The sequence below is a fragment of the Coturnix japonica genome, chromosome 17 (genome assembly GCF_054131305.1).
Source record: "Coturnix japonica strain WE chromosome 17, WE-NBRP24, whole genome shotgun sequence".
Taxonomy (NCBI): Eukaryota; Metazoa; Chordata; class Aves; order Galliformes; family Phasianidae; genus Coturnix; species Coturnix japonica.
The window spans coordinates 12804478-12826765 of NC_140679.1; the positions used below are offsets into that span (position 1 = coordinate 12804478).

Sequence of the window (22288 nt, forward strand, 5' to 3'; positions counted from 1 at the left end):
CAGATCTACTGATGAAGCTTAAGGAAATTTGCTTTCATGTTTTCAGGCAATTCTGATGCTGAGTGGCCAACAGCTGCAGCCTAAGACCTGAAAGCTGCAAGGATGGTGCTGGATGGCCTCCAAAGTGCAGCCATGCAATAGGCCATAAAAGGGCTTTTGTTCCACGTTTCCTCTGTTGCTCTGGGATAACCAATGGCACCACTAGCCATCCCTTCTGTACAAAAAGAAGGGGATTCTTCTCCCCTTCCTTCCAGCGCTGGTACATCCTTGTTATTCTACTGACCCTCTGGGTTGGACTGATCCTTCTTATAATACCCTAATGCTCAGAAGCCACTTACAGCATGCATTCATGAACAAAAACCCTGTGTGTCCTGATTAAATCAGGTCTTGTATACCAGTAATTCCTGTAGCACCTGTACAGACCTGTAACATCATTCCAGGAGTTTCTAGCAATAAATAACCAAACATTTATAATTACTCTTTGTTCCAGTACATCTGGAACTTCCTTACAGGCTCAGCTTGTTGTCTTGCACTGGACTAACCTGCTGCCTTCATGTCACAGCTTACTCCTGGCTAAAGGCATTCCATGTACAGAATATAGGACCCATTACCCTCACTGAGCATCTATGGAGACCAGTGAGTTTTGTAGCTTCCTTGGAAATAAATAGGAGGCATTTCTTTCAGAGCAAGGAGGATGCAGACCTGGTTTCACATCAGAATTTGGTCAGGTCACATGAAACAAAGCTCATAGACCTCATCATAGAAATAACCCATCAACCACTGCTTGATGGAACCAGTTGGAACAGAAATGGTTTACGTTCCATGTTATAGAGTAAAAGCAATAGTGCCAGATCCTGTAAAGGTGATTCATGGTGATCATCTGGTAGCTTAAAAGTGAATCCATGTTTAATGCCAAATTCTGCTTAGGTCCCTCCATTCCCCTTCATTTTTGTGCTGTGACAACTCCTTAAGCACATCACTGACTCCCAATCAGCTGAACTGCTAATCAATGCAAAAGGCTGAGGCAGTAATTGTACCCCATACAGCTCTATGCTAGACCCCAAAGTCAAGACTAGAAACTGGAGATACAACCTCTAGATCCCAAAGCTGCTTTTACACCCATCATACACACACAGCTTCACAATGGGAGCACACACACTTCACATACATGTTAAGTACATATGTTAACATACATGTTAACATACATGCAGCTTTCAGGAGCAACATTTTGCAGTTGGATTTAGTACTGAGAGAGCAAGAACCGCACAGGGCTGCTCTGCTTATAGCTCTGAGGCTGCAGGGTGAGAGAAAGCCCAATGAGAAAAGCAGTGCTGCCAATGAGCTGCTCAAGCCTGTGCCTGAGCGAGCAAATAAGGCACAGCAGGCAAACACTATTTAATCACAGGTTAATTAGCTAATTACTGCACACCTGGGCAGCAGAAACCCAGCTCATGTCCTTCAGAGCAGGTCCCACACAGAGCCCTTATGGGGGGAGTGCACTCATAGCACTCGCTTAGGGCTGGTTCCCTTATACACCCACTAGGCCGCACTTCGGATTAAGAGCCATCAGCTCAACCCCCGGCAGCGCCCACCGGGACCCCACCGGGACCCCAGGGGCTCCCTGTCCCAGCCGGGCCGCAGGGCGGAGCTCCGCCGCCCCCTCCCTCCCTTTGTTCCGAGGCCGCGGGTGGCGCTGCCCCTTTAAGAGCCGCAGCTCCGACCCCGCCGGCGCGCCGGGTTGAAGGCGCCGCCTGATTGGTTACAGCGCTTCCCTCCGATTGGTCTTCACGAGTCACGCTTGGTCCCGCCTCCCTCTTCCTATAGGTGGAGCCGACTGCTCGTTTAGAGCTGAAGGCTGTGAGTGGGCGAAGCTGCGGTCCCTGGAAACAGTTCCGGGAAACCCCGCGTGTTGCCGGGGTCGCAGCGCCGTCCATGAGGAGAAGGAGGAGCGCGCGCCATTTGCCGTCGCTGCTTGGGCCCGAGCTGCGCCGAGCGGGGCCTGCTCCGGTGAGTCCCCGGGAGGCGCCGAGGACGCCGGGGAGTCTCCCCCGTGCGGTGCGGGTGCTCCGCGGCCGGGTAGGCCCCGCGGCGGGGAGGGCCGCAGTGCGCTCGGGATAGGCCCGGATCGGGCGGAGGCGGGCCCGAAGCGCCGCGCGGGGTCGGGGGCGTCGCAGGGCGCGGCTCGGCCGCTCGGGGGGCGGTGATGGGGATGGTGATGGTGATGGCTATGGTAGTGGTGATGGTGGGAGGGAACCGGGCCGGGAGCGGCCTGAGGGCGGGTACTGAGGAACAGCGGGGGAGGGCGGCACGAACAGAGCGGGAGCGGAGCGGGTTGGGCCGCGCTGCTGCTGCCGGGCCGTGGTGGCTCCTGGGCGGCCCTTCCGAGGTGGTGGAGCTGCCGCTGGTTGGTGCGGGGGGGCTGCACAGGGATGGGGCGGAAAACACGGCGCTGTGGCAGCGCCGCGCGGTGCAGCTGCAGGGAGACCTTCAGCGCTTCGCTTAAGGGTGTTTTTTTTACTTAAGGTTGTTACCGAAACGTTCCGAGTTAAACGCGTGTTGTTATCGTTATGTTGTAAACGAGGCTCTTGTTAAGTTCTGGTTAAGGACGCCACTTTGCAACACCGGAGGCCCGGGTTCGAATCCCCTGTGGCGCATGTGGTAGAAGTGCCGCTCTGCTACACAGGAGGCTCGAATCCCAGTTGGACTCGATGATCTCTAAGATCCCTTCCAACCCACACAACACTGTGATACTGTGTGTTACTGGGCCTTAACGGCCATCACTCCATGAAGGAAGTTGCTTGGATCTCCCTCAACCCCTTTCCCCTCCCCTACCCCCAGCAGTGATGCTTTCCTGCTGTTAAAGATGTTAATGTACCCGGTGCTGGGTTGTTTCGTTTTGTTTTTCGTTTCTGATTTGAGATTGTTTTGTGTGACTCTGCAAAGCAAAAGTTCTCCCAGAGTCCTGTATCTTAGTGTCGTTTTTACTTCTCTATGCAAACTGTTGCGTTTGCAATGTGGTAGAGTCTGCTCGCTGGGTTCATCTCCTAGATGCTGTATTGCTGTCTCGGTGCCATTGCTGTTAGTGCAATGTTTGAGCTTCCTGCTAACACTGAACTTAAGGCAGAAAACAAAACCCACTGCAAGCAAATGAAAAGCCACATTCCTTTAGGATCAACTCATCAGTACAATGCTTGTTTGGATTGAAGCACAGCTTGGAGTGTTGTTTGTGTTGTTGTGTATGACCCAGCCAAGCAGATGAGCTCGAAATGGCCAAGTCCAGTTAGGAAGGAGGATGTTCAGACTGTATTTAAGTTAGCAAAGCCTATTAGTTATTGATGTAGCTGTATTGAAACAAGTGTGCATCTTGCTAACCTGCATGTGAGTCACTTGGTGGGGACGCTGTGCTATAGGCTTTTAGGTCAGCATCACAATGGGGTTTCTCAGATCCCATTCTGTTAGATGATGCTTTGGGAAAGGCTGAGAGCTCAGTGCTGGCAGCTGGGATAATACATGTAGGTCTTTCAGGGCGTGATAACTTCCGAACAAGTCTTCCCACAGTTCATACTAATAAATAATGTATCGTAATGAAGCTATTAAAATGTGCTTTCTGTGATGGCTGTACAAAGGGAATAGCAGTAATGCATTCACATAAGAAATAAAGGGGTGTAGCAGGAATCTAATGAGGTTTTAATAAACTCCCCATTCAGACTTTGTGCGAGTTCCCATCTCCTTGTGCATGTGCTTCTTTCTGCTTAGATAAGAATCTTTTTGAAGTGTAACTCAACACTTCATAGGGACCGTGTTTGTGGTTCATTTGAAACCGTTTCTTAAAGCAATAAGGTCACAGCTTAACGCTATTTTAATCTGATTTAACTCCTGTAGATAACAGGGACCTACAGATAACGTGCTCAATAGGAGGAATAGCAACGTAAGCAGTCAGAAATGACTTGGGTGCTGTTTTAATGCACGAGTTTAGTAATGCTTCCAGTGCACCTGAGCTAAATAAGTGTTTTAGTTACTGCATGAAATCAAAAGTTACATAGCAAAGCTGCAAACAGCATTGATAGATAATGAATATGTTGCCTTTCGTAGTTAACACTGTTGTTTCCCTCTACCAGAAGTTGCCGTTTCTGCTCCATGAAGCTGTTATTAAGCATGTTTTCAGTTAATTAGACTGGGAATGTGTAATTAAGTGGTCAGTACTTTGTTTGTGGGTGGCAACCTCTGTTGGAGTATGGGTCTAACAGAAGGAGTGGTGACCTCGTGGCTGTTCCAGTGACTGTCAGAGTAAGGCTGACATTAAGTTTCTCTATCCCCATTGCCATGCACTGTCTGGTGCTGATGTGTGTTGCAGGCTTTTTTTTTATCCCTGGGAAAAGTACTGAGAGCCATTTGAGTTATTAAGAATAAGAAACTCATTTCTGACTAATCCAAAAGCATCTACTTGACAAAAAACAAAGGGACAAGTCACTCTGCAAGTCCAGCTTTTGAGATGCAGGAATTCCAGGTGACAGATAGTGGATGGCTCCCAAGTATGTCAGCTATGAGTGAGTATCCCTGGCCTTCAGAAGGAGCAGTTACAGCTGTGTGAATTGCCAAACAAACCCACCCCCTATCACCTCCCCTTGCCTGCAGTGCTGCAGCTGGGAGCTGCTGGAGGTGGGCAGCGTTTCAGGTACCAATGGAACCTCCCTGGCTGTGTAAAGTTGCCCCCAATGTGTATTTACTGCTCGCTCGGTAAGCACGTTTTTTATATGCTGTTTTAAATTCATCCATTTCTGCATGTAATAAAAGCAAACACATATCCCAACACATTCTAATGTGAACCTTTGCTTATAATGGACACCAAAAGTCTTTGCTATTCAGTCTCCCTCTTTCTCAATATATAGGAGACTGTGGAGCACAGTATTTGATGCCTGTGCTTTTCTTTGTGGCCTGTCAGGCTGAGCCACACACACACTGTGTACAAACACAATCACTCATTAACTCACTACTAAACTTCTTTAGAGGAGAATAAAAAACATCATGAAATCATTTTTTCCTTACTGCCGCATTGTCTTAATGGCTGCATTAGCAGATGTCAAGAGGGAGATCTACATGAGGGGCTTGTTTCAGTGATGGCTTTCACTCATGCATGTGCTGGATGCAGGCTGAGGATTGCAGTGCTGGAAGAGATGCAGCTTCTCTTGTTGCTGATCAGGAAAGGAAAATCCATCTGATGTCAGACTTGAGGCTGTGCTTGCAAAGCCAAAGTAGCATCTATTAATGTAATAGGTGAAGAGAAATACATCTCTTCAGGCTGCTGGTGGGATTTGGGTGTTTTGACAGCTGCATTGTTTTAAAAGCTTCCCAGAGTATCTTCCTAGTGAAGGTTGTGGGACAGGAAATAGCTGAAATTTCATCAGCCAAACACAGCTTTCATGATTGGTGGACACAGACGGCATTTGACTTTAAGTTTATTTTTGAGGCTGATAGTTATTAAAGGATGATGGATTGTACGGCTAATGATTAAAGTGCTGGGACTTACATTGAATTGACTGAAAGCCGACTTAGAAAAGCCTTTGGTCAGCTGTGGTGCTGTGTAGTAATGGGATACGGAGCTGGTAGGTAGAGCTCCACACACTGATGGGTGTGAAGGTCTCAGTGCTGTTGGGCTGCAGATCTTGTATGGCTCTGGGTTATTGGAGCTGAGGTGTTTCTAACTGACACAGAATAGTGCTCAGCTTTTGGTTCAGTTCTACCCAAGTCCAAGAACGTGCTCAGCAGTGCTGAATGTATTAGAATCTGATACTTGGAAACCTATTTGGTTTCACAGAAGAAAAAGTGAATGCTGTAAGGTTGCTATAAACCTTCCGAACCTCGTTGGCCCTTGTAATTGTTTTCAATAGCTTTCTGGATTGATCACTTGGATTAGCCTCCTGGGTTTTTGTTTCTGTATGGAGAAGATGTGTGTAAGTAATGGATGCTATAAAGCAGTAAGGAGGTGAAAAGAAGCCAAAAATCCACTGATCTTTTGTATATCTTTGTTTCTGTATAACATCTGAGGCATTTTTGATATATATAGTCAAAGTATTTTCTCTGTAACTGAGCCCTTTGTCCTGCACTGTTTCAAGTTAGCGCTGTTGCAGATGCAGTTTAGGTTGCAGACATCAGCCTGGCTTTCATTTGCCATGATGTTTTGTATCCGTACGTGTGGAATCCTGGCATTCAGTCAGTGTTTGAATGCTCAGTTAATTCTGTATTGAGATGTAAGTGTTACTATAGTCCTAAGGTATCAATTATTTCTCCTGTATTTGGGCTAAAATCACGTTTGCTTTTAAGAAATTAAGTTTCTGTTGTGGAGTAAACTGACAGAAAGTGATTTCTGAGTCAAGAAACAGAATGAATGTATGTATAAATGCCATGTAGCTATGGAAGACTTCACCTCGTTTCCTCTCTGCATAAAGAAATGAACAGCTGATAGAGAATTAACATGAGGCTGTGTTCTATCTCTAAGGTTGCCCTTCAAGTCAAGGCTGTTGTAGTAAAAAAAGAACAACTTTTTTGGCTCAGGAATGTAAATCATAGCCTGTTTTCCACAAAGGTGTAGTCTAGAAGGGATGGATGTACATGGGGTTGATTTAGATGTGGTTATCTTGTTTTTTTCAGCATAGTAAATAGCTTGAGGTTTCAGAGTCTTAAAAATGAAAACTGAGCTTGTTCTTGAGTCTTCTTCGTATCTGTGTTCCAGTACTTAATTGCATTGCTCTTGCCATGCTGCATATGTCTATCTGGTTATCATTTCACTGCTGATCGTTGACTTCTTCCCTCTCTTTTAAAGCCTGAGGCTCATTTCATTTCTGAACTCAAAAACTGATCATCCGAATGTTCTCTGCTGGGTAGTTGATTTGTCCTTTGTCAGCCTTTGTATCTGAGAGCACCACGTATCAGCTGGCTGGCGAACTGAGAAATGGAAACTGTTCTTAATGAATTGGGCGAAGCCCATTGAAATTGTCTGACAAGACAGTTGTGCATTTCTCAGTTAATCCTGAAAGCAAGTCTTTAACTGGAGACGCTGCAGTCATGGCTTCCTTTGAAACCAGTAAGTTGGTATAAAAGCAGTTTGATTTGTAGAGCTGGGATCTGAGTACAAACGCCTGCAAACAGCTCCGTTGCAGCTTGCAATTTTACTGTGCTCGCGAGTGCAATTTTTCTTTTCCTATCCTTAATGAGTTCTGTTAGTGCAACAAGAAAGTGTTTGGTTAGTTTCATGCAGAACGTTGGGTTTGAAGGAAGTGCAAATTAGCAAACAAGTATTGACGTTTGTGTACGTGAAGCTGCCCTGCAGGGTTATGTGTTGGCTGAATTGTAACCGATTGTTTTAAAAGCGGAGGAATGGGAAATGGAAATAGCAACTAGCTCTTCTGATTCTTCTTTGAAGGATGTTATGATCGTATCCCAGTGCATTCTAGCTGCTATGGTAACCAGTGAACTCGCTGACAATGGAAAGTTTAGCCATCATTCTGTACATGAAGTACACTTAAGGAGGAGAAAATAAAAGTAAATTCTTCCATGTACATTTTCTGCAGTATTAAGGGTTGTACTTTCTTTTGCAACTTAGATCAGCTGCATCCAAAAGATATTAAATAAAACTTCTGATACAGGTCATTTGCAGCATGTATACAACTTAGTTTAGATAAATCATGCATTGTCCTACAAACTAGTTTTTTCTGGCTTATTGTAATATAGCTCCTGAATTTTTTCCAGCAGCATAATAAAATGGCTAATCAGGTGAATGGTAATGCGGTACAGTTAAAAGAAGAGGAAGAACCAATGGATACTTCCAGTGTAACTCACACAGAACACTACAAGACACTGATAGAGGCAGGCCTCCCACAGAAGGTGGCAGAGAGACTTGATGAAATATTTCAGACAGGTATAATATGCATTTCTTGTTTCTGATTGGTTATGAAAGTGAGGGCATACCATTTTCCAATTTTTATAGATTAAGGTTTAAAAATACGTTGTTTTTGATCTGTGTAGCTCTAAATGTTTTGCTACTTTGACTTCCCTAAAGGCGAATTGGGTTTGACATTGACTGAATATTTGACACGTCCTTAGTGTTGTATGTGTTATCTTAGTTGCTTTAGGGCACAGAGCACTAGTTTTAGCTGTCAAATAAAGATGTGTTTGAGCATACTAAACTGTACATATTTTTTTTCCTTCAATCCAAATCATCATTTTGCTTTTACTTTTCTACTGTCAACTCCTCACAGTGGTTCTTAAACACTCAAGGGCTGGACAGATGACCTAGAGAGGGAAACAACGAGCTTGTCTTGCCTGGGACTACATTTGAATTGAGTCTGCCTGTGGATTTAGTGTTCTCTCTAGTTCTGAGTGGACAGTTTAACCCATGTCTGTCAGTCCACTGAGAAGTTCACTTTGATCCTAACTGCTTTTTTACCAAATGAGGACTAAGCTATCTAGCAAATTGAGTAATATTTTGCTGGTAGCAAGTGGTCTCTGCAACTGCTAGAGGAAAGGTTTCTTTATAGACCAAGGTTTCTCTATTTGATTTTTAGAACATCCCATCCTCCCGTATTAGTTTGTCCTTAGACAGAAGCTTCTTTTTTCTCTTTAGAGCGTGTTCTGTGAACAAATGTATAAGAAGCAGTAGAACTGCTTTATGTGCTTATCTTCAATGCCTTGGTGGCACGATGACAGTTTTTTGTTGAAAAGAGTCAAAATTCCACCGATGAAACGAAGGCAGTTCAAAAACCAATACTTTATCCCTTCATCACTATGACATTCTGGGTCATGTGAATGATGCCTTTTGAAAGTCATTCACAGTGAGCTTTCATCGAGCCTTGACAAGCTTTTATTGGCATAGCCATGCACTTTCTAACTGTGGGTCATGCTGATGTACACTGGATGCTTTGAGAGAAGGAGTAAATGCCTGGACAGAGGAACTTGTGGGGTCTAACCTGTGTGCTAGTTAGGTTGTGTCGTGAGGAGTTCTCAAGGGAGTTAAAAGCTTTTCAGCCCAGAACCAAACTACCTAGTATAATTCCATCGCATGAGTAACCTGACAACATTTATTTGCATTTCCTTAAAGCCACCGCAGATATTCACATTGTGCAGGGGTTTGTCAGTGAAACATTCTGCTTCTGAGACCAGAGCTAAATTGAAAGTTGAAGTTTGGGTTTTTTAATCTGCTGAGGTCTCATCTGAAAGATACAGGTGCCTTCCGATATGCAGGATCACTTCTGAAATGTAGTCCTTGGGCTTGGCACTACTTTGCATTTTTGAAAGCAAGTAGCAGTTAAATCATCTGCATTCTGGAAATCAAGCTGTTGCAAAGCATGTGGAGTTATTGGTCCTAATTTTCCCTGTGTGGTTTCAATAGCTCAGGTGTTAATAACACAAAGTCCTCATACTCCACAGCTTGTGCAAGTGCATTGCAAAAGGGGAGAGCAAAAAAACCCCACAAAGCTGTTAAAGATCCTGAAACAGGAAAAGTGCTTCAGAACTGGTCCAGTGTTTCTTGGGGGAGTCTGTACCTGTAAAATTAACATTAGCCTTTTCGGGTACATTGAGAGGGCTCAAAACAGAAGCTTTTTGAATTCTGGCTCTCGAACTGCACAGAGCAACAAACTAAGTGAAATTCAATCAATTTTTAGGCATAAGCAGTTTATTGATTTTTGCTCTTTGAAGTAAGGAGGAAAGAGTGACCAAACCATTCTATTGAATGTTTTGTAGCGCTTTGTGAGTGTTTGATCTTCAGTTAGAGAGTTCCTTTTCACATACATTAGGTTACGTGTAATGTTCATATGTCAGCTTACTTTAGAACAGCTCCATTCAAGAGAATGAAGTGTGAATCTTAAGAGTCAAACAAAACCCAAATTGTTAGAAGAGAGCCAGAGTTGTCTGTTGGATTTCCGAATGTTAGAAAGCTGTTACACATGGGGTGTAATCTCGCACTTCAGTTAATGCTTAGGTATATACATTTTAATTTAACTTTTTTCATTGTTGTACTCATATTTTTTCATATACTTGTGTAGGAATATGTAATTATATTAAATATATAATTCTGTTATGGACTTTTAAAAGCAAACTGCATAGTTCTTAGCTTGCATGACATTTAATAGAAATCTGTAACTTCTTTATCTTTAACTTTTAGGGTTGGTAGCTTATGTCGATCTTGATGAAAGAGCAATTGATGCTCTTAGGGAATTTAATGAAGAAGGAGCCCTCTCTGTATTACAGCAGTTTAAAGAAAGTGACCTGTCGCATGTACAGGTAAGGTGAGAGCTCCAGAAGTGTGAGCACATAAGTGTAATAGTGTGCGCTATTGGCAGGAGAGCTGATACGTAGAAACTCTTTTCATGTTCTGTATGTTTCAAACCCAGATCACGGGCCTGTTTAAAAGTTTCCCTAAATGTTGTGGGTATTTGCGTGCAAAACTAAAGCTCCCAGATAATAACAATGAGTGCTTTTGAGAACATAAGGTAAAAATATAGCTTGAAATTCCATGCCTATTAGTTTGATCAGTTAATTGTTGCATTTATCAAGAGGATTCTTTTGGTACCTGGCATTGTCTTATCTAGTGACTTCACGGTATGGATTTGGTATATTCCCAGAGCTTTTCATACCCCCGATTTAATTCTTTTGTAAATTGTATCTACAGAACAAAAGTGCATTTTTATGTGGAGTTATGAAGACCTACAGGCAAAGAGAGAAACAAGGCAGCAAAGTACAGGAATCAACAAAGGGACCAGATGAAGCAAAGATCAAGGTAACGTGTTGAAAACACTGATTGTTTTGTACTACCTGTATGCAGACTGAAGGAATTGTAATGCTTAATGCTTGGAAGGCATCAATATTGCTTTGATAAGAGCATCCACACGTTAAAGGAACGTATGCAAGATTGAAAAGAGAGAATACTTGCTTGAAATGTAGATGTACCTGATTGCACAATTACCAACAGGCATGAACTTCACAAAGAATAATAATCTGTTTCAGAGTTATCTTGTCTTTTTTACACTAGTTTGTACAAGCTGATAAAATTGAGACTAATTGGGCATTCCAACAAGACTGAGTCTTGGAGTTGGTGAATATGTTAAGACATGGTCTTTCTGTTGTGCAAAACCAAAAGCTAGTGAGAACTTCTGGAGTTCCTTGGCCACTACATAAGATATTGCAAACAGAAAACAAGGGTTGCAGTAACCTCAGAAACAGATTCTGTTGTTTGTGGCCCCCACCCTCTGTGTGTAACTATATTGTGAATACTTTTCCATTTTTTTTCAGGCTTTGCTAGAGAGGACTGGTTACACTTTGGATGTAACTACAGGACAGAGAAAATATGGGGGCCCTCCTCCAGATACTGTGTATTCTGGTGTTCAGCCTGGTATTGGAACAGAGGTTAGTATGCACAGACTAACGCCATTATTTTGTGTGTTTGTGGAAAGTCATTTGTTAGAAAGACTGGCAAATAAATTATACTGCGAGGGAAAGTTTAAAACATTGCAGAGGAAAGCTTGCATCTCTATTTTCCTTCTTTAGTCTTAGCCCTCAGTATTCTGCAGGAAAAATGCATCATTGTTTGAGGAGAAGAAAGCAGGTGGATATAATGGGAAGATTCAGTAAGCAGTAACAAATATTTCTATGCATTGTATTGGAAGAAGGTAAAGACTTGAGTGAATTGCATTAGGATACTTCATGCAAAGTTTTGAAGAGGTCAGCTTAGATTGCAATGACAGCAAATAATTCGTTAATAGTCACCAGTCTTTACAAAACACATCTTCAGTGCTGTCATGATCTGATAGTGAAACCGCTACACTGAGAGGATCGTATCTTCTTTGTTTTTGAAATGCTTTTCATTTCTTATTCTGGAAGGTGGTTTAGACGTCTGTTTTGCCAACATATGGTGATATGATACACAGTGATATGAAATGTTACTTTGCACAGTGCCTGAAGACTGAAAATACTTGAAAACTCAAGTATTTTGTGCTATCGGTGATGATTAGTCTCTGTAGGAGGTCAGAGGAAAGCTGTAAATTTGGCCTTGACTGTGTTTGATTGTATTGAGCTTGTTTTCTTGTACTCATAAGGTTCTGGAAGCTTTTAGAATGGGTGACTTCTGGAAACACCCTTAAGAACATAAATGCTTCTCCTATGAATCAGGGTTAGCCCAGCTAACGAGTTACAAAAATCCTACCTCAGCTGAACCAGTGCTGGCATTTAGTAGCAATTCAAGCCTGATTACAGCTCAGTTTAGTTGAGATACTGATCATCTTACCTTAATAAAACATCCAGAAGTATTTTTTTCAGCCTGTAGCTGTTAAGCTCAGAGAAATAGTAATCAAGATCTAAAACACAATCTTATGTTATGGTGGATGTTACAGACTATATTGTACCCCAGAGACTTGGTACGTTGTTGTGATGTTCTTTTTCCTATAGCAAATTGTCAGGTGTTGTATATTCTTGATGTTTTTTTTCTAAGTTCTGTTTGTATGGTAGTGTAAAAACCTCTCTTCTAATATTGTGTTTAGAAGTATGCAGAGACGAGAGATGTATCCCTTGTGCCAGCTGAGCTGTTGGTGCCAGAGCTGTCACTGATGCCAGCAATGGCAAACTTCTTTTTAAGGATATGCAAGTACTGCTTTTGATTTCAAGAAAATGCATGCTACGTAAGCTTCTTCATCAGATGTATCTGCCTTAAGTATTTGTGCACCAAATAGGTTTTTCTGAAGCAGAATGGATCCTTACACTGAATGATGGTCATTGATCGCTTGCACCACTCATCGTGCGCTACTTAGGTGCACTTTCTCCATTCTAGTTACAGTTTATCATCTTACTTAAGTGTATATACAAGCACTGCTGAAAAACAGTATTATTTTTTTAGTAATCTTAAAGTAATCTTGTATAAATAATAAGAATTTAAGTTGACTTAAAGTAGCTCAAAGTATTTAAAAAGCAGTGGTCAAATGAAATAAGAGGATGTGAAGACAGTAGTAATTTGTACATAGTAATTTCAAGATTATGTGCTGAGAAGAAAAGCAAATGTTATAAATATTTCAATAATTTCCATCACAGCAAGGAATACTTCAGTTAAGTGGATGAGGGATGAACAGAATTGGGTTGTAAGCTCATTTCTAGTCAGGTGATGGCCCACATGTGTTTGCTCTTAAATCTGGCATTTAGAAGGTTGACTGCAAAGTGCATCAAGAGTGCTATGACGTGCAGGTGATGTTTTGAAGAAGCTCTTGAGATGCTGATGTTAACCTGATTCTTTATAGTAATAGTCACGTGGAACTGAAATATGAGGCAAGACATGGTACGCATATTCTGTAGTATTTCAGATTCTTTTCAAGCTTATTGCTCTACCTAAAATAATAACAAAAAAGGCTATTGTAGATGTTTCATCTAAGTCATTCAAGATGTTCATCTGGTATTTCTCATGTCTGCTGTTGATCTTATTTGTTAATGCATTCAGATGTACAGGCTCTAAGCCAGATTCACTTAGATGTATCATTATTCCCATAGAGACATTTAGTCTTCCTGGTCTATATGTGAAGTCACTCTAGAATGTAGGTCATGGGTGAATGTGTTAGAGTGAAATGCTTAATTCTGTTGCTTGTTTAAGTCTGTAGCATATATTTCCTCTTGTGGAAGTCATGGTAGTCAGAAGTTTGTATATAGGAATTAAGAGACTTAGTCAAAGATACTGGAAGAAAAGCAGGAAGGGGAAGCCTTCAGCATAGAAAAATCAGGTAGTTCTTCCACTGATGGTTTCCCTGTCTTAATAGCAAGCTGGAGTTCTATCATGTGCACTACCATCATGCTATCATTTTTTGTCTTTGAAAACTCTGCGTGGGTTTTGGAGTGAAATGCTGTAGGCAGCGCATATGGATACAGCTATTGCAGGGATTTCTGAGCTTTTCTGTAAAGCAGACCCATAGGCTCTGGTATTAAATCTATGATCAGTAACAATAAAACTGTTTCTTTTTTTATTGTTGTTCACACTGAATGAAAGAGTCTAAGCTCCATTAAGTAAACATTCTGGAAACTGTATTTTAGGAATATTTGTGTAATGTAAAGAAACGTATAAAAGATCTGATTTCTGTTTGGATTAAAATGATCAGTGTTCCACATTTCTTAAATCAATCATCAAGTCCCCCCAGCCATTGATGTTCTTATCAATGCTTACGTGGGTATTCTGTATGTCCTTCAGTGTTGGAATTATCTGCTAAGCAGGTGTGCAGGGTGTTGCAGGAGAGGTTCTTTTAATTTGAAAGATGAAGAGCTGACTAATACTTAGTTGGAGTTAAAACCAAAATATGCCAATATAACATCAAAGTGTGCCTAGCATTGGTGAGCTGTACTGAGTTCAATAGTCACTGCTGTGTGTGAGAAAGAAAAATGAGATTTCCAGGTTTTTGTAGGCAAATATTGAGTTAGTGTAATCAGAAACAAAAACAGAAGAGAGATAAGATATATGTTAATAGTGACGCTGTGCATTAGGGCAACTTATTAAGGATATCTAGGGTTTTGTGTTGTTATTTTTTTCCTGTATCTTTCTAATCAAGATTGGACTAGGGAATGATATGAAAATACTGCAAGAGTAAGGAAGTGCTTGGTTTGCAATGTTGCAGGATTCCTGCCTAGGTAGCCTGTAAGGTCTTATGACCAGGTAAGAAGTATTTACCTCTTCAGTGGTGGAAAGGTCAGTCTCTTAGATACAAATTATAAACCTAGGTTTTGTATATGCAAAATCTAACACTGATGTTGGGATTTTAGAAGGCTTTAGTAGCAGATAAAATAATGTGATTACTAGCGAAGACTACAGCGTTTCTGTTGTGATTATTTCTGATGCAGATTGCTTCCCTTCCTGGAACTTTGAAGTACTAAAAGTTTAGATTTTTGAAAAAGCTTTTGTTAAGTGTCCGCTTCGTTTATAGGTTTTTGTTGGTAAGATTCCCCGGGACTTGTATGAAGATGAATTGGTGCCACTCTTTGAGAAAGCTGGTGCAATTTGGGATCTTCGCCTCATGATGGATCCTCTTTCTGGTCAAAACAGAGGTTATGCTTTCATTACCTTTTGTAGCAAAGATGCAGCTCAGGAAGCAGTCAAACTGGTGAGTAACAATATGCCCCTGGTGAAAGACTGGCCTTTTTTCCCTGGGTGTTGGACCAATTAAGTAAATTTGTGTCAATGGATTCCTTATGTCTTGTATCTTATTCCCTTCTCACACTCATCTTCTACTTCGCCATTATCTGGAGAAGTCAGATTTGCATCCAGGTGAAGTATTTTCCACAGGCTACTGGAGGAAAGGAAAATGAGGCACACTAAATTTTTAGCTAATCACTCTTAATAGAAAAAGGAAGGTTCTTTTAGTGCTGATAAGTGTGAATTTTTCAAGTTGAGATTCTTCTGCATGACGGGGTTCTGCTGCTTCTGCTGCACAGGTACCAGTGGGATCTGGGGCTGATGTTTAGGTAAAGCAGCTTTAGAAGATAAACTTCTTGCTCAACTGCTATGACCTTAATCTGAATCTGTTTTGCAAAGTTATCTTATGTATGAATCACTGTTTTATTTAAGGTAAAAATTGGGAAAGTTTTGTATAATTCTTAGATGTGAACAAGGTTACTGAAGTTGTTGTGCTGCTGACTATATGCATATAGTCACAGTTAAATGGCTGAAAGCTTTTACAGAATTAAGAGACTTTCAGAAGCTGTCCAGTGTTTAAACTTCAGTCCCACTGTGTCCTGTTTGAAAGATATTGGGTCCAAGAACAGGAAGTAGTCGCTCATTGTCTAGAAGTAGGTTTGAAGTCTGAGGTAAACCGGAGGTGAGTGAACTTACCCCGGGCAGTTTGTATGTTACATGTTGTTCCTTGTGCATTAGTTTCTCATTAGTATACAAATTTTCTGTGGAAAACCTGAACTTAGAAGCGTCCAAATGGACACTGACCTAAATATTGCAATTCTAGAAATTCTTTTGCAATGCAAATTCAATGTACTCTGTATGGGGATAGTAGAACTTGAAGCAGATGATATTAAGGTTATGGGGATCTTTTCAGCCATATTGTACTGGATAATGCAAGTGAATGGCTTCTTATTTCTTCAGTGTGACAACTACGAAATCCGTCCTGGGAAGCACCTTGGAGTATGCATCTCTGTGGCAAACAACAGATTATTTGTTGGGTCAATTCCAAAGAACAAGACAAAGGAAAACATATTGGAAGAGTTTAATAAAGTCACAGGTAAACACCTTCATCATGATTTTTTGTAATGATTGCAAAATACCATTCAGCCTCTTTCATAGCTGTAGTAACGTGACTGATGCTTTCAGATCTTATTTAAATTATTTTCAAATCTTATTCCAAAATTTCATTTTGAAATATACTTTATGGTAGACCATAAAATCATGGACTTATAGAATGGCCTGGGTTGAAAAGAAATAAAATAATCATCTAGCTTCAGCTCCCCTGCTATGTGTAGGGTTGCCAACCAGCTGCCCAGAGCCACATCCAGCCTGGCCTTGAATGCCTGCAGGGATGGGGCATCCACAGCCTCCTTGGACAACCTGTTCCAGTGCATCACCACCCTCTGGGTGAAAAACTTCGTCTTAATATCTAAACTAAACACCCCCTGTCTTAGTTTAAATCCATTCCCCCTTGTCCTGCCTCTATCCACCCTCTTAAACAGCTGTTCCCCCTCCTGTTTATACACTCCCTTTAAGTATTGGAAGGCCACAGTGAGGTCTCCCCAGAGCCTTCTCTTTTCCAAGCTAAAGAAGCCCAGTTCCCACAGCCTTCCCTCACAGGAGAGCTGCTGCAGCCTTCTGACCATCTTAGTGGCCTCTTCTGGGTCTGTTCGAAGAGCTCCATGTCTTCCTTCTGCCAGGGGCTCCAGGCCTGGATGCATCACTGCAGATGGGGTCTCAAAAGAGCTGATGGAGGCTATTACCTCCCTCTCCCTGCTGGCCACTCCTCCTTTAATGCAGTCCAGGATGCAGTTGGCCTTTTAGGCTGCAAGCACACACTGCTGACTTGTGTTCAGCTTTTCTTCCACCAAGAAAAAAGGACCAGTACCTGCTTTAATGCTTGTTAAATGATTGATGCTGTAAGATGATTTGCAATGGAAACAGCACAAACGAACTCAGAAAAAACAGTGGAGGTCCCAATTCTGTCATCCATTCTAGGTTAATGTTGAAGTCTCTGTATTTGTAACAAATTACAGTAGGTTCAACTTTCACACCTGAGAAGCATTTGTGGGAGTCTCAAACAATGTGTTGTTGAGGAGTGGCAGGAAAAAGGGAACAGAGAATTATTTTGGGGGAATGCTGCTGTAGAAATAGGAGTGACAGATTTTCTGTCCTAGTTCTTTGTTGTTCACCAGAATGTACAGCAAGCAGGAAGAAATTGGCACATCACTGAAAGGATGCTTCTGCTTTATGAGAAGTTGAAGTCTTGATCTGCTTTTGTCCTGTAGGGGAGTTTTAACTTACTGCTTCTTTTTTTAGGATTGCTATTTATTAGTACTGCAGGGAAGTGGGGAAAATGGAAAGTGAATGCTTATTTAGTTGTCTCTCCTCTTTTATTTATTTATTTATGAGAGATGTCAGTGAAGTTCCATTAGCTTCCCCTGGAGGACTGGGGGATGCTGTGTATTAATTGTGATGGTTTTTCACTAATGTAAAAATGGTAAAACCACATGGAAAACTGACTTTGTTTGAACTGTTCACAGCGATGTTCTGCAGGGCCTAGTCTTGAGGTAAGTTTGTTCTGGAGAGTTTCACCACGTAGGTAACCTGATTCTGGATAAACTGGATAAATATTTTTGTTGTGTTTTATTGTGCCTACACCCCATCCCTTTCAGATGTAATACATGGCCTCTAAACTTAACAAAAGCAAATTGAAGGCATTTTATAGTAGACTTAGGATTATTTATTTCCCTCTTAAAGCTCAATACTAAAGACATGTTTTTCAGAGGGTTTGGTGGATGTAATCTTATATCATCAACCTGATGATAAAAAGAAGAATCGAGGATTTTGTTTCTTGGAATATGAAGATCACAAGTCAGCAGCACAAGCTCGACGTCGCTTAATGAGTGGAAAAGTAAAAGTCTGGGGAAATGTTGTGACAGTGGAATGGGCTGATCCAGTAGAGGAACCTGATCCAGAAGTCATGGCAAAGGTAAGTGAAAACTGAATGTGGGAGGAGTTTCTTTCTGCAGTAATTAACTTGGTTTAGCTGAGTGATGCTACTAGTTCGAGGGAGTGGAGTGAAGTCACAGGACATTTTTTGTAGTAAGCCATCCAAAATGCTGTGGGTTGAGCACTGTGATTTAGTTGGCTGTGTAACACATGAGGAACTTGTTCAGTTTGTTCACATTTAAATTAATAACGTACAGGTTTATCCTCCTGGATTGGCACACCAGTCTGTCTTGTTACCATTCTGCTTGTGTTGATGCACACTGGGTAGGTAACTTATGAAACTTTTCCAGAGTGAGATGAAGATGAAATGCAGCATAGAGAATGATATTGTGACTTTTATCCCTTAGTTTTTCTAATAAATCTTTGTTACCCTTGAGATCATTTACTAAAGTTTTACTGGGACTTGTAGTATCCCAGGAGCAGAAAATCAGTGTTGAATATTTTTCTGGTCTTGGAGGGGAAAGTATGGAAGGAGATAAATTTTAGGAATTGTATACAGGTAACTCTTTTTTGTTAATGGATATGGAATTTGTAAGGTTAGCCAAAAATTCTTTAATGTTTTAAGTGAATGTTCATTTTCCTTGATGTCTGACTTCTAAAGACTTCTGTTTTCACTAATCATCAGGTGAAAGTTTTATTTGTAAGAAACTTGGCCACTACTGTGACAGAAGAAATTCTTGAGAAATCCTTCTCTGAATTTGGAAAGCTGGAAAGAGTTAAGAAACTAAAGGATTATGCTTTTGTTCATTTTGAGGACAGAGGTGCAGCAGTGAAGGTGGGTTGTTTATTCTTGCTTATCTAGATCAGATGTGAGGAGCTCTCTGTGAAGATGCTTTTAGAAATTCCTTAACAGTGAATATCTTATGACAGTTTCTAGAGCGTGTATAGCAGGGCTCCTTTTGTGAAAATTCTATTACTAATAATTTTGTTCCTATGATTTCAGTAGCTAGGAGGATGTGAAACTTGCAAGGAACAAAACTGTTCCAAGTTAACAAGTAGACTGGAAAAGAGGTATAGACCAATGCAGCAGAGTCTAGAGAAGAGGAGGAAAAAATAATCAACCTAGACAGTTTTTCTGAGGAAGCGACAGAAGGTATCAGTTGTCTCTCAAAGACCCTTATTTAAAGACTGTGTAGTTTTTGGAATGGCAGAAATATTGTGTAGGAATTGCAGGGTAGTTTGTAGAAGTTACTCCTTATTTATAAAAAGTATTTGAAAGCAGTCGTGCGTGGGGGCAGGAAGGTGGTGGAGGAAATGTCTTATGCCATGGAGTCTCTTAAGCTGTGTAGTGTATGGGGTTACATAGTTCAGAGGGTCTTTCATTTTCAAACTTAAGGTAGCATGCAGCAGTATATCTGCCCTGTCTGACTCCTCTTTATGGCTGCTGAATTGGTTTGTGAATTCTGTGGGTTAGTTCTGTGTATGTTTGTGCTGTTTGTTTTTAATGAAAGCGATATTATGATATGGATTGCATGGAACTCATTAATTGATTCCAGTGGCTGTTGTACTCTCTGAGCTTCTTTCAAATAAACCCTTATTGTTACAGTTTTTGAAGATAGGTCTGTGCAGACATATGGAGCCTTTTATTAATTCATGTATTTGTACCCAGACACGTTCAGTGCAGGGCAGTAACTCCAAGCAGAGAACAGGGAGGTATAGTCCTACTTGTACTTTGTGTATGTACATCAAGTACTATTTGTGCATGCATTTGATAATTACAGATTACACGTGGTCTGTTACTTGAGGATTGCTGTATTACTTCATGAAGTTGCCAAGATTCAACTTTTGTTGTTCTTTTTTGCCCCCTTAAGTGTGTGTCCTTTCTTGTTCACAGTCAGCTATGTGTAAAAATACTTGCTGTCCTCTGAGATACTCTTTCAGTGCATTCCGATAGTCCAAATATAAAAATGCTGTCTCTCATGTGTGCATTCTGCCTTCCTTGCAAGTACACGGAGTATTCATGTCAGCGTGTGTAGTGAGAACTCTTTGAACTATTTCTAAGGAGTTCAGGAACATAAAAATCAGATGTAGCACTGTAACTTTTTGAAATATAATGCTCCATATGGTTTGAGATTCTTTTACCTTCTGATACAAAGAAAATGTGTTGTTTTTTTTTTAACTTGGCCTCATTTGAACTGCTTGAAAGAATAACCTGGAAGAATTCTCTTCAAGACATACAAAGCAGTAGCCCGACCAACTTCTTTTTTTTCCCCCTGAAAGTTCTGGTTTCCTCTTGGCTGAAAATGAGTTTTCCTTGTTTCTCTTCTAATTTTTGTACAGGCTATGAATGAAATGAATGGAAAAGAGATAGAAGGGGAAGAAATTGAAATAGTGTTAGCAAAGCCACCGGATAAGAAAAGGAAAGAACGTCAGGCTGCCAGGCAGGCCTCCAGAAGTACTGCGTGAGTGTTCATTCTTGAATTACTACTATACTGCAAAGTTAAATTCTGCTGTAAAACACAGAGTTTAGAAGAAACTGAACCCCCTTTTTCCTTCTTTTCCCCTCCGTGATGTTGGTAATTAACAAGGGGAAGTTTATACTTTCTTCTGGGAGAGTTTTCAAGCTAAATTAATGTGTGTTTCTTTTTTTTAATAGGTATGAAGACTATTATTACTACCCTCCGCCTCGCATGCCACCTCCTATTAGAGGCAGAGGCCGTGGAGGGAGAGGTGGATATGGCTATCCCCCAGATTACTATGGCTATGAAGATTATTACGATGATTATTATGGTTATGACTATCATGACTACCGTGGTGGCTATGAAGATCCCTATTACGGCTATGATGATGGCTATGCTATAAGAGGAAGAGGAGGAGGAGGAAGGGGTGGGAGAGGTGCACCTCCACCACCTAGGGGGCGGGGAGCACCACCACCAAGAGGTAGAGCTGGCTATTCACAGAGGGGGGCACCCATGGGACCGCCAAGAGGAGCCAGGGGTGGGAGAGGGGGTCCTGCACAGCAGCAGAGAGGACGCGGTGCTCGTGGAGCCAGGGGCAACCGTGGGGGCAACGTAGGAGGCAAGAGAAAGGCAGATGGGTACAACCAGCCTGATTCCAAGCGCCGTCAGACCAACAACCAGCAGAACTGGGGCTCCCAACCCATCGCTCAGCAGCCGCTCCAGCAAGGTGGTGACTATGCCGGTAACTATGGTTACAATAATGACAACCAGGAATTTTATCAGGATACTTATGGGCAACAGTGGAAGTAGACAAGTGAGGAGGGATCGAGAATTTTGGAAACATAGAATTGGCTATAGCTCTACATACTACAAAACAAAATTGGCTTAATGTTTCATCCTTCAGTAGCGATTGGCTACCATTTGTATTGGGCTGAAGAATCACTCTATTGTGTATATACTCGAGTCTCTTAGTTTTCTTTTTTTTTTTCTTTTTTTTCTTTTTTTGTTTTTTTGTTTTTTTCATAAATGCACTTGGACATTACTGGGCTTGCAGAATTCCTGAACTCCTTCTGGGGTTTCAATGCTTTTATTATTTTAGGCTTCATTTTAGCAGTTTAAAAGCAGGAATGGCACACTGTTCAATCATGATTTTGCAGAACCTCTGGTTTTTGGACAGTTCTTTTTTTTGGATTTGGGATAGACTACATAGGAGTATGCTGTACATAAAAGTAAAAGCTAGTGCTTTGTCTTAGTAGTTTTAAGAAATTACAACAAATTAAGTTTTCTTGTATTGAAAATAACATGATTGTATGTTTTGCATTCCTAGAAGTAGGTTAACTGTGTTTTTAAATTGTTATAACTTCACACCTTTTTGAAAATCTGCCCTACAAAATTTGTTTGGCTTCAAACGTCAAAGCCGTGGCAATTTGTTCCTTGATGTGATTGTATTTCCAATTTCTTGTTCATGTAAGATTTCAATAAAACTCAAAAATCTATTCAAAACATTACCTATTTCAAATTCAATTGTGTCCTAAAACATTATTTCATTGGTAATTCTTGCGAAAAACATTGCTTTCAAAGTATAACTGCCTATGTGAGTGATCAAATTCATGCAAAATTTCTCGTGCTTTCCAACATGTAGCACTGTGGACATCAGACTGAAAACTAGGAGAAATTACCAATAGCCTGA

The 22288-nt window shown here is 41.2% G+C and overlaps 1 protein-coding gene across 12 annotated transcripts; it reads left to right on the top strand.

Annotated features, from left to right (window-relative positions):
* The first annotated feature begins 1914 nt into the window (after positions 1 to 1914).
* On the top strand, positions 1915 to 22103 carry HNRNPR (heterogeneous nuclear ribonucleoprotein R). 12 transcript variants are annotated; one of them, XM_085518353.1, is made up of 11 exons: positions 1915 to 2076; positions 7747 to 7915; positions 10160 to 10278; positions 10667 to 10774; positions 11287 to 11400; positions 14940 to 15116; positions 16109 to 16244; positions 17974 to 18179; positions 18825 to 18974; positions 20480 to 20601; positions 20796 to 22103. In XM_085518353.1, exons 1-11 carry the CDS (start codon positions 1933 to 1935, stop codon positions 21406 to 21408), a joined length of 2058 nt encoding a protein of 685 aa, XP_085374479.1. In that variant the 5' UTR covers positions 1915 to 1932; the 3' UTR covers positions 21409 to 22103. The 12 variants fall into 12 exon arrangements, with proteins under 12 accessions (XP_085374479.1, XP_085374480.1, XP_085374482.1 ...); XM_085518354.1 differs by having other exon boundaries at positions 7750 to 7915; XM_085518356.1 differs by having other exon boundaries at positions 1915 to 2007; positions 7729 to 7915.
* Positions 22104 to 22288: the final 185 nt, after the last annotated feature.